Here is a 16,611-nt window from a genome sequence, read left to right on the forward strand (position 1 = left end):
ACCCACCTCTGACCTTGACCTAATGCTAAAGCATGATTTGAGAACGGGAGAGGAGGAGGAAGGGGGATGAGGAGAGAAAAGGGGAACAAGGGACAGAGGAGGAAAAGGAAGAAGAGGAGAAATGGAGAAAGAAAGAAGGAAAGAGAGAGAGAGAGAGAGAGAAAGAAAAGAGAAAGAGAAAGAAAGAGAAAGAAAGAAAAAAGAAAGAGAGAAAAGAAAGAAAAGAAGAAGCGTTTCTGATATCTAGTAGGTAGCTAAATATAGTTTCCATAAATTAATCTAAAAAGGAAAACCTATGGTTCACCAGATTTAGGGAGCCTATAGATCCCATTATTCCAGGTGTTAGAAATGCATGCATTATTCCCTGCATAAATTACAGTGTCAATTTTCATTCATGGCAGGAATGGCTTTTTGGTTGTAGATAAATTACCATTCCTAGCATTTTTCACTATTTACCATGTTGGCTAGGATCAATGGGAATGTGATTTGAGCTCTATCTGGACCGCCTCTCAGCGAAGGGTCTTAACTGGCAAAATGTGGACTTCTGAGACCCCGAATACCGCTGCCAGAATAAGTAATACTTGGACAGATGGACAAGAGAAGAAGGCCATTGGAGTTGGATTCTCTTCCCTAAAGAGAATCTTTTAAAAGGAATATTTGTTGAAATACTTTTTTAAAAAAATCTCTGTAACATGTTTGTCTCTGAAAATTCTGTCACTCAGTAGTGCTTCCAGACATATTCATGGTGATCAGCTTTGATCATAAAAATGCAAGAGATTCCTAGACTCTTTTTCTATTAGCATAAAAAACAAAGCTAGTCTTGTCAGAAATCCCCAAATATGCATTTTGAATCAAGTTACAACTAACTGCTACACAAAGACTCACTGTCTTGATGCTAATTCACAGAAAATGGCTTGGCCTCTAGGAATTTCCCATTGGTACTTACTGGAATTGAACTCAAAATGTCAATGGGGGGGAAAAGTGGTCACTGAAATTACATTCAAGCTGACGTCTCAGCCCAAATGCTGAGTACAATGCTGGAAAAAAGAGCAGCAATATTTTTAGAATGATTTATTGGTCAATGCGCACACACAAACACTTGTAGAACATGGAAAAATATGTATATAAAATGCTTAACTGTTGGAAACATGTAAGACAGGGATATATTATTTGTTATCAGTTACAGTATCTATTATCTATCTATTATCTTTGTGATTCTGCTCTCGTACAAAGGATTGCATGGTAGTAGCTGATGAAAGCATGCTTTGAACTTGAGTTAATTCAGAATGGAATTTCAAGAGCGGGAATTGGGGTTTGAGGATAGCAGGATATTGTGCAAGTTCTTTATCTGATCAAGTGGTTTCTGGTCAGGTTTCTGGGCTTCATTCAAAAAAAAAAAAAACACCTGATTTTGATTTGGAAACAACTTCTCCATGCAGATTTGCCTGGACACAGAATGTTCTGAAGTCCTTTGAATGGCCCTCTTTGGATTTGTCCAAAGGACAAAAGTGTCATCTTGCTGTTTGTGATATACCAATTGCTATTAATTTTTTTAAAAAAACTAAAGAGGAAGAATTTCCTTTTTCCCCCACTGTTTCTACAGTGCTTATTTGTAGTATTAATTTGAGACTTTGACATAGAAACGACTAAAATAAGCAGGATAAATAATAAAACACATAATAAATATGTAGGTGTAATGGGTCACAAGATCTAATGGGGAAGTGTCTGATTTTATGTCATGTATCATTTTAGTGAGGCATATTTATTTAACTTGCTAATTTGCTCTACTATTCTGCTATATTCTATTATTCTACTATTTAAATATACAATATATACCTTTTTCCAATGCAACAAACATTTAGCAGTTTCCTACACCATTGAGACTATTTTGAAGATTTTAAAGAGTTTCAGAGCGATTATATATTTATTCTATTCATTCTTATTTGGAATTAAGCAGTAATTAAATGCAACAATTAATTTAAGCCATGAGCAAAAGGAAAGGAAAATAAAATATTTGATTGGTTTATGCTTGTAGCCTAACCAAGATCCAGTATTTCTACCAACAGCAATATTTTGATGTAGACCTATACTTTTCAAAATTGAAATGAAATCATGGGTGATTTTCCCCTTGATTTAACAAGCTCAGAAACTGTAAGTAATGTATACTGATGTGCTGGTCAGGTTAGTTAATTTATTTTTCCCACTGAATAGATGTGTTTATTTTATGAGCCAAGATGTGAAAAGTTCATTCATGGTCAGAATGATTACTAAGAATAAGCATGCTGTTTTACTTTAGGTTAGCTCAGGAAAGTCCCTGGGTGTGTAATCTGTGAATTGGCTCTCCGCTGATATTGGCCAGGTTTTGTATTACTAAACTAGGGCTCATAACAAAACAAAAATGTAACCTTTAAATAGAAGCATCAAAATAATTTAAAACAGATTGGAGGGTTTAAAGGGCTTTTGCAGCTCATATTTCAATTCACTCAAGGGCTCACTATTTGGTCTTCAAAGCTCAGCTCAGATTGCAGACGTTTGTGCTGCTTCGTTCTATATTTTATATATATTAAAAGGAATTAAAAGGAATATATATATATGTATATATATATATATATATGTATATATATATATATATATATTTAATTAATTAATTAATTTTTGGGGGGCTATTTCCAGGAACAGAAGAAAAGAATTCTGCCACCATATTGAAGAGCCAAAAAATTGAGAGGGAGGGAATGCAGAAAATGCAGAGAATTGTAAAGGGATGTTTAATTTTGGTGTTTTGTTCTTTTTAATTTTCAGTGCCAAGTTTCCCTAGATGATTTGATTTTTGGGGGGTGGGGGTGGGGACTGGCTGTTATTAAAACATTCCTGGTTATTCATGTAGATTTTCTTGCCAATTAGTGAGAAGAAACCATTTAATTCTTTATCTATTACTTTACAGTATGTGTCTGACTGTAGAAACCATATAATTTGTAGCTGAGTTTAGTGTTTCTTTGTTCGAGTAACCTTTACAAACAATATACTTTCCTAATTTTATTAAAATGTACAGTTAAATGTGTGAGTTGGATGTATGAAGAAAACATAGCTTACCAGTGTAGGAGAAAACTGCCTATTTCTTTTTAGTTGACCTTCACAGTAGGTTTCCACTAATAGATTTGTTTGCCTGCTTGCTTGTTTACTTTTTGTTATCTAAAAATGATAGAAAGTGTGGATTAGTCTTATCTTTTTTGAATAAATAATTACTTTTAAAGGTCCTGACATTTCTTTTATTCCTTTCTGCTGGGTTTAGAACTTACTATCCATTTTTATTAATGTTAGTTTCTGATTGTTTTGTTAACTGGCATGTTGGACTGTTTTTAGATAGAATTCAGGAATGCTTTGGCAAATACTATGAAATTAAATAGCAGGTAGGTAGGGCTCGAACAAGCAAGAATGAAAAAAAGCCCTATTTTTGGGGGGAATTGTAATATAAATTTATTTAAAATTGACATTGGTTATATTGGCTTAATAAGGTTCTAGATCCCCAAGGTGCTTTTTCAAAAGGCAACTGGACTTTGTTTTTTGTTTTTTTTTGAAAAGGTTTTGCTTCTCATCCAAGAAGTTTCTTCAGAACTGAAGAAGCTTCTTAGATGAGAAGTGAAACATCTTCAAGGAAAGACAAAGAAAGTCCAGTTGCCTCTTTTTTTCTTTTTTTTTTTAAAGCACTTTTGGGACAACCATGACTTGGATGACTGAGAATCTCCATAGAACTCTCTCCACATCTTTATCCTAAAGAGAAGTAAGGAAAGTCAGCTCTTTCTCAAATTCCATTTTGCTTTGAATTTAGCTTTCTTTTATCTGACCACCTTGGCTGCAGTTCTTTCTTCCTTTCCTCAAGGTTATTCTCACAGTTTGTTACATGGAACCCCATGCTAAGATCTAATTATACACTTCACCTAGTTATTTATTTGGAAGCTTAATGAAAACGCAAGTGAAATCCTTGGTTTCTCTATGAGTTTATTCTACATCAGTATCAATCAGAAGGCTCTTTGGTTATTCTGTAAATCATGATAGCATAATAGTTGGGGACTCTGCATTTATTGAGAATGTAGCAATAATTCCATCAAAATACAAATAGTTTTGTTTGAAAGATAGTAACAACCCAGTGAAGTTTTATAAGTGGCTAAGCTAAGAGAGAGAGAGAGAGAGAGAGAGAGAGAGAGAGAGAGAGAGAGAGAGAGAGAGAGAGAGAGAGAGAGAGAGAGAGAGAGAACAGTATTTTCTTACAGTACAGTATTTTCTTCCTTAATAAAGGAGATAAGGAGAATAATTTTAGAGCAATTTTTTCAGCATTGCCAATCATCAATAATAAAATTATCTTTATTATTATTATTATTTTGCAATATGACAAAGAAGCATGGAATCCTACAACAAGAAGGACCCATATAGACAATTGAGTCCAACCTCCTGCTCCTCAGGGTAAGACTCCAAATTAAAACATCTTGACAGATGGCTGTCTATCCACACAAAGTTAAGGGGCTCACTAGCCCCCTCAGTCATTGGTTCACCACTGAACTGTTTTTATTGTTCCCAAAAGGCAATCACAATCTGTCTCCCTACTAGCATTTCCTTAAGTCAAAAACAGGTGTTCACTGAAGATCACGCTGCTACACCACAAAGAACGGCTGTTTGATCAAAGGAGATGACTTAGCTGATTTAAAGAGTTGCCTATAGATCCTTTGCAAGCCTCTCCCACACTATGAAACACTTTTTTTCTTTAAGTCACAAAGTTTATATGGCCTTACTTTGAATAAATGTTTATATACATATATATTATGGATGGATGTCATTTCATTGACACAATGAACATGAATTTGGGAAAACTCTGGGAGAGAGTGGAGGACAGGTGGTATCCATGGGGTCATGACACAACTTAGCGACTGAACAACAATAAATATTTTGGAAGTATATTCCCACATTTCAATCCAGTTAGTGCCTGGAAGCTAATCCAGTAAACTTCCATGGCTAAAGATAGTCTTGGTTCAACACTGTAATCATTTCATCTTGATTAAGTGGCTAGAGATGAGCAATAATTATATAAGGTTGAATTATAAGTTATTACAACGAGTACAGGTAAAAATAATCACTTAAATGTTTCCTGGTGATTAGCAAGAAGTCAGTGACAATGGAAAAGGAGAAAAATAGAGAATGTGAGTGATTTGGATGAAGCAGTGATAGAAAATAGAGGGATAACATCATTTGCTAAATGAAGGGTCAGGGCATCACATTTCATTGTTAGCAATCATCTGGAATCATTTAAGAAGAATATACCGTTTGATAAATAATATCTGACACTTTCAGAATAAAACAATGGTTAAGTTTTGTAGCTAAAGATTTGCCAAATGAAAAGTAAATGCCAAAATGGTAAAAGAAAAAAAAATGAAACCGAGCTGCTTATATATTAGCAATGATATTGGTCTAATGAACTCAAAAACCACAAGCATGTGAAAATCAAACATGCCCACTTAAGGTGAATTTTGCACTCAGGGCAGAATAACCAATATTTGAAACAGATGCATTTGAAACAGCTGGATCTCGACATTTGCTTTCATAGAAGTTGATAGTTCATACATAAATAGCAAAACTGAAGAGAACCAAAAGTTGGTGTAGGTCTCTAAATGGAGGAAGAGGAATGGTAGCGTTTTCATTATTTCTCTTTTTTTATCAATACTTCTGCATCTCTCAAGTTATTCTGGAACTTCTCAAGTCTTCAGAGGAATTTACGAATTCCTACCCGTTCCCTGAACTTCACAATGATTCTGGCTATAATCCAGTTCCAATTTCTTATGCTTTTTCTGGTTCCTCTGAGTTTCATTTCAGTGAGGATAGATCCCCTTGTTAGATCTTCTTGTCAGTGCAGTCTGATCACCTTCCCTGATTCCAAGCTATCCAACAAGAAGCTTTTTTTAAATCCTTCCTATAGCAGTTTATCAACTTTACTTACCTTAGACTCCCATTCTTTCTGACTTCTTCGAGTTACAAACTTCTATAACCAGGACTTCTTCACTGCACATCCTCCTGGCAAAGTTTGCATCTACTTTAATTCCTTTAATTATTTCTCAAATCTATCACAACATTCTAAGTTGCACTTAATTATGGTATCTCATTTCTTCATGGTTTTACCAGGGCCCATCTATAGAAGTTACTTTACACTGTAGTGCTGATAGGGTTTGTTGCATTTTGCAAAGATATAAGATTTTGCAAAGATGTAAAATAGCTTAGTTTGGATGGTTTAGAATTACAACACCAGACTTACCTATTGCTACAAAATTGTATATAGTAATGCTTAACCTGTAAATGACTTTTTTGGCTTTAATTGTGATGTAACATGTGCAAACAACCACTTTAAATTTAATGTAAACTGCTCTAAACTCAATGGTTAAAAAATTGATTTTTGTAACAGTTGTCCAAGTTTGGAATATCTTACCTGATTCAGTTATCTCAGCTACTAACTTTCACAGTTTTCATTCTAATTTAACTTTTGTGGACCCCTTTCCATATTTAAGAAGTCCCTAAGGGGGCATGGGTAATTGCACTGATGTGCTTAATGTGCCTGTCACAGTTCAATTTTCTTATTTTCTTTGTTTGAATTTGTAATTTTTGTTTAACAAATAAAATAAAAAGAATAGAAAAACTGAAATAAGCTGCATCTTAACTCTCCACTGAGTAGCACTAGGTATTCTCATATGTTTTCAGTTCTTGACAGGCAATTATTTTGGGCTGAATGAGGTATGGGCTACAATACTGAATACATTAGAATTTAAAAGTAGATTGCTGCGCAGATATCAATCAATAATATTTATTTGGTCAATGACCACCAAAAAAACAGTACCCAATTTTCAGGTAAGGGTTAATTGAATAGCATGTGCGTGTAAAGGTTCTTTAAAGCATTGTATTTTAAATGAAATTGGCATAATGTGCATTTAGGTGACATAGGATAGAGGAATTGCAAAGAAATTGCATTTTTATGCTATGTGTAAAAACACATCACAAGTTTACTTTGTTTTACTATATCCCAAAATAAACTAAAATAAAAAAAAAATAAAAAAAATTCTAAAATTCGATCTTCTTTAAGATACGGTTGGAACTATATATTATTTGATATATTCGTTTTCATAACCATCTTTGGTTACACAGAATTGTCCCAGCTGAGGATGTTTCTATGTCCATTTTGCTTTGTTTTTGCTGCAACATGCCATAAATTTATAGGTCTGATGGTCTCAGAATTAGGCTGCAGAATCTACAAGGAGAGAATCAGTTGTGATGTGACAGGTAAAATGTTGGCATTCAACCAGAAAATCTAATAAAAAATTACTTTTTCAGTCACAAAATCCAATGAATCAGAGGCTCACGGGGAGCAGGTAAAATGGAATTCTTTGGACTGTCCTGAATGTTTTGGATAACAGTATAATTAAGACACCTATGCTCATGCTTATTCCTATCTACACTTTTCTAGTGGCAGATTGGCACACTTTTTTAGATATTGAACTAAGTGTAAGATAATTCAAGCCCACCTTTGATTTGGGATAAAGAACTGATTAATTAGTTCTATGGCCTACGGGATACTGTCCCAAGAGCCATAGGATATGACCTTAATTTATTTGTGAACTTAGACTTAAATATTTCCATGCTACTTCCTAATCAACAATTGCAAAAGAAATGAAATGATTTGATTGCTATAGTACCATAAGCTTCGATTATATACCATTAATTTGGGAATAAGCCCTACTGAATTGAGTGGATTTACATCTGTGGAAACATGCAAAGAGTTACAGTATAATACCATGAACCTATACACATTGAGGGAGGCTTATTAACAGCAGGAGACCTATTGCTGTATAAAAATTCCTGTGTTGTGCAGTACAAACAGTTTTACAGGGAAACTTTTCTGAATGGTTCAGAGGGAGGTGGAATAAATTTAAAATTAATTTATCTTGAAATGTTTTCTATCAAATGTATCTATTTACTATTTATTGCTTAGAACAGCTAACTCTTCCTTTCCAATATGTATGTATGTACAAATATGTAAAAGTACTTTTCAGAGGACAAATATGTTAAGGAACAAAACTGTAAAGGGTACAGATACAGACAGCGCTCAATACATTTTTATTCTGTTGCTGAAGTGCACGTTCTGGAACATGCTGTCCCCCAAATTATTCCAACAGATCATTTTACACAGTGACTACACATGAGATGAAAAAAAAATACATGTGTTTTTTTTAATTTCCTGCTGAAGAAAGACCGTAACTTGGGTTTTACTTCCAAAATACTGTGGCATGTTAATTGCTTGATCAGCCAAATGAAACTAAATGTAATTAAGACTACTGTGGGGTTAATTTGGTCCATAATTATGTTATATAAACTAAATGAAAATTGTTTCTTTCCTAAATTGCAATTCATTAAAACTACAGATATTAAAATAAGATACTATAAAATTACATGAAGCATGTACACATTAATAGCCGTTAGTAATAGCTTGATATTTCTATCTAAGCAACAGTTTATTAGAATGCCAAAAGGTTACATCTGATAACTCACATGGCTGATTTTTTCCTCTCATATATATATATATATATTAGCTCCTGTGAGAAATGTGCTTTTTTTTCTCCCAAGATTCCTGTTTCATGGTGTTACAGTTAATGGACATGTGTCGTTTTAGTTTGTCCCACTTAAACCAACTCAGGATACAAGTATTAAGTATTTTCTAGTAAACATTTTGGCACATTAGTAACACAAAGAATATTGTGTGAATCTCAACTCCATTGAATTCATTAAATTTGTTTAATACTCCCAAAGAGCTGATTTAAAATGGGAGAATAATTTGAATTCATTATGGGTTCTTTTCTTTCTCATTGTTTACTGGTGTATAACCACGCAACAAACAATAGGCAATTCAAGAATATAGCTGTTCATATTGCACCCTTTTGTTTTCTATGTAGTTGCTTAATTTTAAAAAGAAAGAAGTTGCTAAAGTTCATTATGTAAAACATTCCCTTCCAATCTATATTTCTTGATGCGCAGTGACCATTTATAATTAATCACTGAGAAGGGATGTAAACCTGTTTGATATATTCAGAGGCAATTGCTGGTGTGTATTTGTGTCTGTGTGTTTCATCAGCATCAAAATAGGGGTTAACAGGGCAATCAAAACCCACCTCTTTTTAATGTACACCATGCTCAAGTAAAAGTGCATAGCTTGCCCTTGTCATTTGATGCTCCATCCCCCTATGGAGACACATCTGACATATAAGCCAAAGCTTCACCACTGAAATATAGATAAAGGTGCTTTATATTAAGTCAGATCATTGGTCCTCTCAGATCTATATTACCCATTTTGATTGGTTACATTTCTCCACAGTGATTAGTAAGGATGGACATCAGGGCTATAATCCTGCAGCTCTAGAGAGCAGAAGCAAATTCCTTTTTAGAAGCAAGCAAGCAAGACGTGTAGACTTCAACTCCCAGAATGCTACATGCCCTCTGGGGAATTCTGGAGTTGAAGTCCACATATCTTAAAATTGCCAAGGCTAAGATACACTATTCTAGGATTCAGGTAGTCCTCGACTTACAACAGCTCATTCAATGACCGTTCAAAGTTACAACAGCACTGAAAAAAAGTGACTTATGACCATTTTTCACACTTATGACCATTGCACCATCCTCATGGTCACATGATCAAACTTCAGACACTTGGCAACTAACTCATATTTATGATGGTCGCAGTGTCTTGGGATCATGTGAACAGCTTTTGTGACCTTCTGACAGGCAAAATCAATGGGAAGCCAGATTCACTTAACATCTATGTTGCTAATTTAACAACTGCAGTGATTCACTTAACAAATGTGGCAAAAAAGGTAGTAAAATGGGGCAAAACTCACTTAACAAATGTTGCTGAAGTACAATTCGCAGAACCGATTACTAATTTTTATTTTTATTTTTTTATTTTAATTTGATTTATATGCCGCCCTTCTCCGGAGACTCAGGGCGGCTTACAATGCGTTAAGTGATAGCCTTCATACTTTTGTATATTTATACAAAGTCAGCTTATTGCCCCCCGAAACTGGGTCCTCAATTTACCTACCTTAGAAAGGATGGAAGGCTGAGTCAACCATGAGCCTGGGGAGATTCGAACTTGCAGTAATTGCAGGCAGCTGAATGTTAATAACAGGCTATTAGTCTGCTGCACCACTAATGCTTCTAAGCAGGTTTGAGAAATATCTGGAAAGTCATAGCTACCTACCTCTGGCTGGTTTGATTGGTGAGCTCCAGACATGTATAACAAGGACATGCATTTCTTTGTAAGACACGTTATAATAGCAGAACATCTTTATAGGCTACTATCCATAAAAATAGAACAACTTGATCACATTAAAACCCTAAACATTTAAAAAACAGATCAGCCTTAGTTTTTAATTCTAATTGTTCATTCATAAATCTATTCTATGCATTTCTCTATAAATCTTCAATTACTAAAAACAAATACCTGAAAATTCACACAAATGTTTTGCAAATCAAGACCTGTATTACAAAATTCATAACACTGCTCAAGTTAAGGATAACTATGTGCCAATCTGTGAATTAATCTAGAAAGTGTGCATTAGGTCAGTTTTTAAAAAAAGATTAAAAAAAAACACTAAGCAGAAGAAAACAAATCATTACCTGTCTTCAGGTAAAAATTCTTCATCTGAAATATTACGGGTTAAATATCAGATAAAGCTTGCACAACAGATTGCAATGGCAAATACATTGTAACATGCTTGTATTTCTTCCGAGCTTTTCTTTTGAATAACCACTAATTAGTTGAACATACTCTTTATAATACTATTTGTTTTATTACTAAAGAAGACAGTACAGCTCAAATTATAAGATCTAAAATTAAACTGTTATGCAGTCCAATTTAAACAGATAAAAAAGGAACAGTATTATATTTAATATCCACCTACGAAGAATATACTAAGCATAAGACAAAAATTGGTATGACATAAATGAGGAACACTTTCCCAGTGTTGAATGTTTTGATTAATTATTATCGCCAAAATTTATCTTAATAATTTTTCAGTGCTCCGTGTATGGCAGTATACACGAATAACAGTATTTAGCATCCTGAATAAAGTGGAGCACAGAAATTATCTTGCTGTTAAATAGCAAGTCACATCACATTTCATACACCAAACAGTTTGTATAATAAGCAGGGAGATTACACGAGGAAAAACACACATATACACATCCATGAATTTAGCTCAGATGTTGAGCTGTTATGTCAACCAATTATCTATCCTGAGGGAAAATGATCTCTCTAGCCGAGCTTTGGCTCTGAGGCCTGTTATAAATCCTGTAGTGGGTCTTTTAGTCCTCTGGAGAATCTATCACGTCACACCAGAAATGGTTGACAATAATTAGAAAGCTGCTTCGGCCAGTATGGCATTTATTTATAATATCTTCCTAGGCACTGGGGGAGATAACGCACAGGGGGCCAGGAGAAGATGAATCCTAGAAAGCACACACACACAATAGCCCCAAAATGGACAGCGACAGGCTAATTATTGTGGCTTCATTATAAGATCTTTTTTTTTTTTACACAGGTCACCTGAAAGTATAATTAATATGTATTATTGGTATATTCTTTATTTATTTTAAATTTATTTTCTGATGGGGAAGCAATTACATTAAAAATCCATCCCAGGACAAAATACGTTGAGGCAGACATAATAATGTTGGTCAACAATGTTTGTCTAAGAGAGAAAGAGCATGATAGGGGTTCATTAGCAGTAAATGTGTTAACGGGAATGCTGTTTGAAAAATGAGCCATAGAGCGGCTTTTAAATACTCAGATTAAAGGATTTATAATGTCAAGTTTAACACAGAAATTATGGATGGTATTGCATTGCCATGAGTAATAGCATCTTTAATCTGACTTGGTAAAATGATTTACATTACACTTTGTGCCTGCCCCAATTATAGCAGTATATATCTATGTAATATCTAATCCACATCTACAATATATATGGCTATATTCTCCAGCATATAAATTTACTGTATAGAGTAATGCAAGGTTCCGTAGTACTGCACTGTTGCAAACACAAGGAGTCACTGAGTGTGCTACTTGCATGCTGTGTGCGATAATAAAATATGTATGTAAAGCATACATTTGTATTGAGAAGAGCTGTCAGGCCTTGGGGAAAGGGGTTGTCAGGTAGTTAAGCTGTGAGAGTCCACGTGGCACCATCTATATGAAATGTGATTTCCAAATCTAGTTTTTGCAAAGTATTTTGCTGGCCCCAAATATTTAAGGATACAGTACCTGTTATTTTGGCATCCACAACTGCAGAGCTGACCTTCTTGTCAAGGGCAAGTGGACAGTGATGAAATACCGGTATATTGACAATTGTTCCAATGCATGAAAATAATGGAGGATAGAAAAAAGAAAACACTTTTTTAAAAAAAGGACAGCAAGTGTGGGGTGGAATGAGCATCTAGGTAAGGATGCAATCGGAATATTTCTCTGTATTAGAGATCATCTCAAGGCTATGACAGAGCTGGGATCACGGTCTAGAGGTGGAAGAGAAACTAAGGCTGTCAAAGAAGCAATGACTGCTGGAAACATGCTTTTCTGGAAACTCAAAGGTAAGTCAAGCAATCCAATTACATTAAATTATATTTTAAACAACTCACATTTTAGATTTCTTTTCCCATCAACAAAAGATTGGCACCCATTGCTTTCCATTCAGAGAGTATTTTCTGTAAGAAAGTATCTTAGATTTTTCTCAGGGAGCTTCTCCTCTGCTACCCTTAAACTAGTTGGCCATTCCAGACTCAACCTAGTATGTCTGCTCTACATTTTTCCTTCATATAGAGGCCCAGATATGTATGTGATTGGGCTGCATAAATAGCACCAGAGCTAATTTCATAGACAAGTTTTATATCAAATATGAATTTCACTGTTCCCCCCTTTTCCCCCCAGAAGTATGGTTAATGGGGGAAGAAAAAGAATTTGAATGTCTATCCCAAATAAAGCTGTCACCACATGTCACAACTATAAAATTAAACAAATTCTTATCCTGTTCTATCTTTCTGATTCACCTCTCTCTGTGTTCATACTCTTCCTTCTCTTAATCCCTATCCCTTTATATTTCAGTATTACTGTTTAAGTCTGCAAAAATGTGAAACTTAATCATTCTTAGCATTAAACTATATTTTAGAGCCCATTTTTAGCCATGATCACAAACTATGACTGGAAACAAGCTATGATTAGCAGTCCCTAATCACTATATGTATTGAGTGTGATTCAGTATTTGAAATGATTAAATGCATCACTGTTTTTCATTCAGGTTAATAAAAATGCTCTGAATCTCAAGATTTATTTCAATATTTGAGATTTCCTCAGTTTCTCCCACATACTGGGTCCCTGACATCAGTGGGGGAAAAAAATCTTCTATAAGGCATGCAATGAGAACTGATCAATTAATGAGAAAAATCAAGGAAATGTTTAGATAAATACCATAGATAGATTTAATTAAATTAGTAGAGCCTCTGTATTGCCTTTTCTGATATTGATTTCCCCCGAATCTTGCAAGATCTACAGAGAACTATTTTCAGTGCTGTGCAGACCGCGGTGGTTTATCACCATGCAGGAAAGAAAAGCATTTTGGGCTGCATTCTTGAAGTTCCACACAGATTTATGAGCGAGTGCCATCAATTACAAGGTCTGTGACATTCGTTAGGACTAACGTTTTGAGTTGGGTGATCTCAGAAGAGGGATCACCATGGAACTTGAAAAGTTGTCTTCTCAATAGACAGTTGTGCTTGTGTCGGCAATGAATCACAAGAAGAGGAGATTCAGGGACGCCTGTGAAATTACTGGAGAGATTGTTTTGAAGGACATGAGCCAGTATATATCTTAACAGGCTTAAGAGGCACAGCTCTGATGGTTTGGGGTCTAAGCAAACTCCTGATGTCTTTCTCTCTCTCTCTTGCTTCCAGTGATTTAATTTCAAAACACTCTCAGCAAAAGACAAAACAACCTTTGTGCTGCTTCCCAGTCCCTTCATGCTGTGCCGTTAAATGAAGCGAAGGGGGAATTAATGCATAGAAGGAATTTATTTTAGAACTCTGAAATTAAAAAACAACAACAACAAAGTTTTATTTTTAACAATGACACTGATAAAATTAATGCGGTACAAGACCAATACACATAGAGAGAGACGTATATTTTTAAAAAAGAAATATATCATTCCATATATTTATAAATAGATTTTTTTTAGAGTGTAAAAAAATTTCAGCAGAACTCAGAATTGTTTTTCTTCTTTTCTTTGTTTGAAAATTGTTATAGATATACAATCATTGCAGTATGAGAAGTATTTGCTTCAGTTTGACCCTATGGTAATTGTATTCTGTATATAAAAAAAGGATTATTTGTCAAATGTAGTGAAAGCTATCCTGAACAATATTTAGCTGATGGGTAGGATACTGTTCGTGCATTTGTATTTGAATATGAGTGTTCATGAGTGTGTATGAGAGGAGAAGCATTTAAAGCATTTAAAAACAAACCATGGACAGACGGAATAAATATAGGTTACATTTTATGAAGCATATTATTCACGTACTGATATATAAAAATAGATTATATAAGATTTTGTATATAGAGACAAAGATAAAAATAGAGACAGAGGGGGAGGTAGACATGTACTTATGTCCCTTTAAAACTCTCAACATAAGATGTTGAGTTTCTATTTCCACAATTTATTCTCTAGTCAAAATATCTGGAAATGATGGAAATAAAACCAGATTGCAGTGCACCTAGATGCCATCAGCACCTAGAGGAAGACTGCTACGGCTGGGATGTGTAGTTCTGATTAATCTAAATCCAACTTCATTGATTACTTTAATGGCAAAAGTACCATACTGTATCCATTTTGGAGAATATGTGACAAAAAGACTAAAATTGCAGCTAGAAAGAAAATTGCTACTTTTTGTTTCTGGCCTCAGATGAAAATCCCTCTCCAAGGGATGGATAGGAAGAACTGAAGACGAGACACATGAGTAGAATGACCACAATTCTATTGAATGCAGCCTATAGTGGAAAAAACCCCCCATAAAAGTAAAGATTTACTTTCTGTCAGTCTCACTATTATCTGGGATGCTTGGCTCAGCTTACGATAAATTGGATAAGCACCAAGTTCCTCAGTTAGGAGATTGTGATAGTGGTCAAATCCAGCCTCAAAATCCTCCATTACTGTACAGAATTTTTGTAAGGAAAATATTGGTTGCATATCATATAGTCAATTCAGCATTAAACTGAAGAGAGTAGAAAATTGTAAATGTAGAATATGGTAGAGAGATGGCCAGTGCATTGCTTAAACCATAAGTCAGTTAGATAGTATTTCCCCAAATAGTATCAGTAGCTCCCTTAATTTAGAATCAAATTAATAATATAGCAGATAATTAAAATTGTTAACGTAACTTTAAATGTTGAATGTGATGATTTGATGATCTTGCCTGAGAGCTAATCAGATTTTGACATTTCCATATAGGATTTCGGAAGAACTTTGGGGGAGATTGTCAAAATATCTTGGAATGTGATGATTGTGAACGGTTTTAGGTAATATTTAAGGAAAAGTCATGATGGCACGATGCTGCTATCGCTATGTCTGGAAATGTTTCACCTCTGATTTAATGGACAATTAATGCAATTATGGGGCTTAGGAACATAAAAAAAATCTTCTATGTTCAGTAAAATTCAGAATAAGTTAAATAAAAGTGTAAGTTTAGATCTCTGATTATTTAGCACATCTGGAATTCAGCGATGAAAATGACAGCAGGATAGCAGCAGGAATTGTAGTTTTATGAATCTCTTTGCTGCTGTTCACATCCAGTATTTTGCAGTCCACAAGTGCTACGCTGCCATGTAGCCCCAAATAACTGTCAATAAATGGCAGTGGCTCTTCTGCCATTTCACAACAGATTTTTTACCCCCTATTCCAGGGATTGATCTTGGGTCTTCAGTATACAAGCAGATCCTGTTCTGATGTGCTGTAGCACCACAACTCTAGAACAGCCAGTAATAATTTGGGATCCAATAATATCAAAATGCAGATTTCTTTCTACAGAGTAGTCATTGGTGCCATCACTGACTATTGGGGGCGAGTCATTGGCCCCCACGGAGAGGGTTCGCAACTTGGGTATCCTCCTGGACTCACGGCTGTCTTTAGAAGAGCACATGACGGCCGTGGCCAGGGGGACTTTTTATCAGGTCTGCCTGATTCACCAGTTGCATCCCTTTCTGGATCGGGACTCGTTAAATACGGTCACTCATGCTCTCGTTACTTCCCGCTTGGACTACTGCAATGCTCTCTACATGGGACTCCCCTTGAGGAGCACCCGGAGGCTCCAGCTGGTCCAGAATGCGGTCGCGCGGGTGGTTATGGGAGCGACGTGGCGCTCCCATGTGACTCCCCTCCTGCGCGAGCTGCACTGGCTCCCGGTGGTCTTCCGGGTGCGCTTCAAGGTTTTGGTTACCACCTTTAGAGCGCTCCATGGCATCGGACCGGGGTATCTACGAGACCACCTTCTGCT

General features: G+C 35.3%; 1 protein-coding gene across 16 annotated transcripts in view; it reads left to right on the forward strand.

The window, feature by feature from the left end:
* LOC117670919 (uncharacterized) overlaps positions 1–16,611 on the forward strand; it is a 92,770-nt gene that overhangs the window by 27,007 nt on the left and 49,152 nt on the right. For 8 of the 16 annotated variants that reach the window (XM_087881977.1, XM_087881976.1, XM_087881979.1 and 5 more), the window contains exons 1-3: positions 4,213–4,458; positions 12,551–12,663; positions 13,614–13,742. The exons of 1 other annotated variant lie outside the window; for it this stretch is intronic. In XM_087881977.1, the coding sequence (XP_087738103.1) occupies positions 4,397–4,458; positions 12,551–12,663; positions 13,614–13,742 (304 nt within the window). In that variant the 5' untranslated portion in view covers positions 4,213–4,396. Of the gene's footprint in view, positions 1–4,212; positions 4,459–12,550; positions 12,664–13,613; positions 13,743–14,019; positions 14,176–16,611 lie in introns of those variants that run through there. 7 more of the 16 variants (XR_015731139.1, XR_015731141.1, XR_015731142.1 and 4 more) reach the window with 3 other exon arrangements.

This window comes from Pantherophis guttatus, chromosome 1, assembly GCF_059756535.1.
Source record: "Pantherophis guttatus breed Tessera chromosome 1, ASM5975653v1, whole genome shotgun sequence".
Classification (NCBI taxonomy): domain Eukaryota; kingdom Metazoa; phylum Chordata; class Lepidosauria; order Squamata; family Colubridae; genus Pantherophis; species Pantherophis guttatus.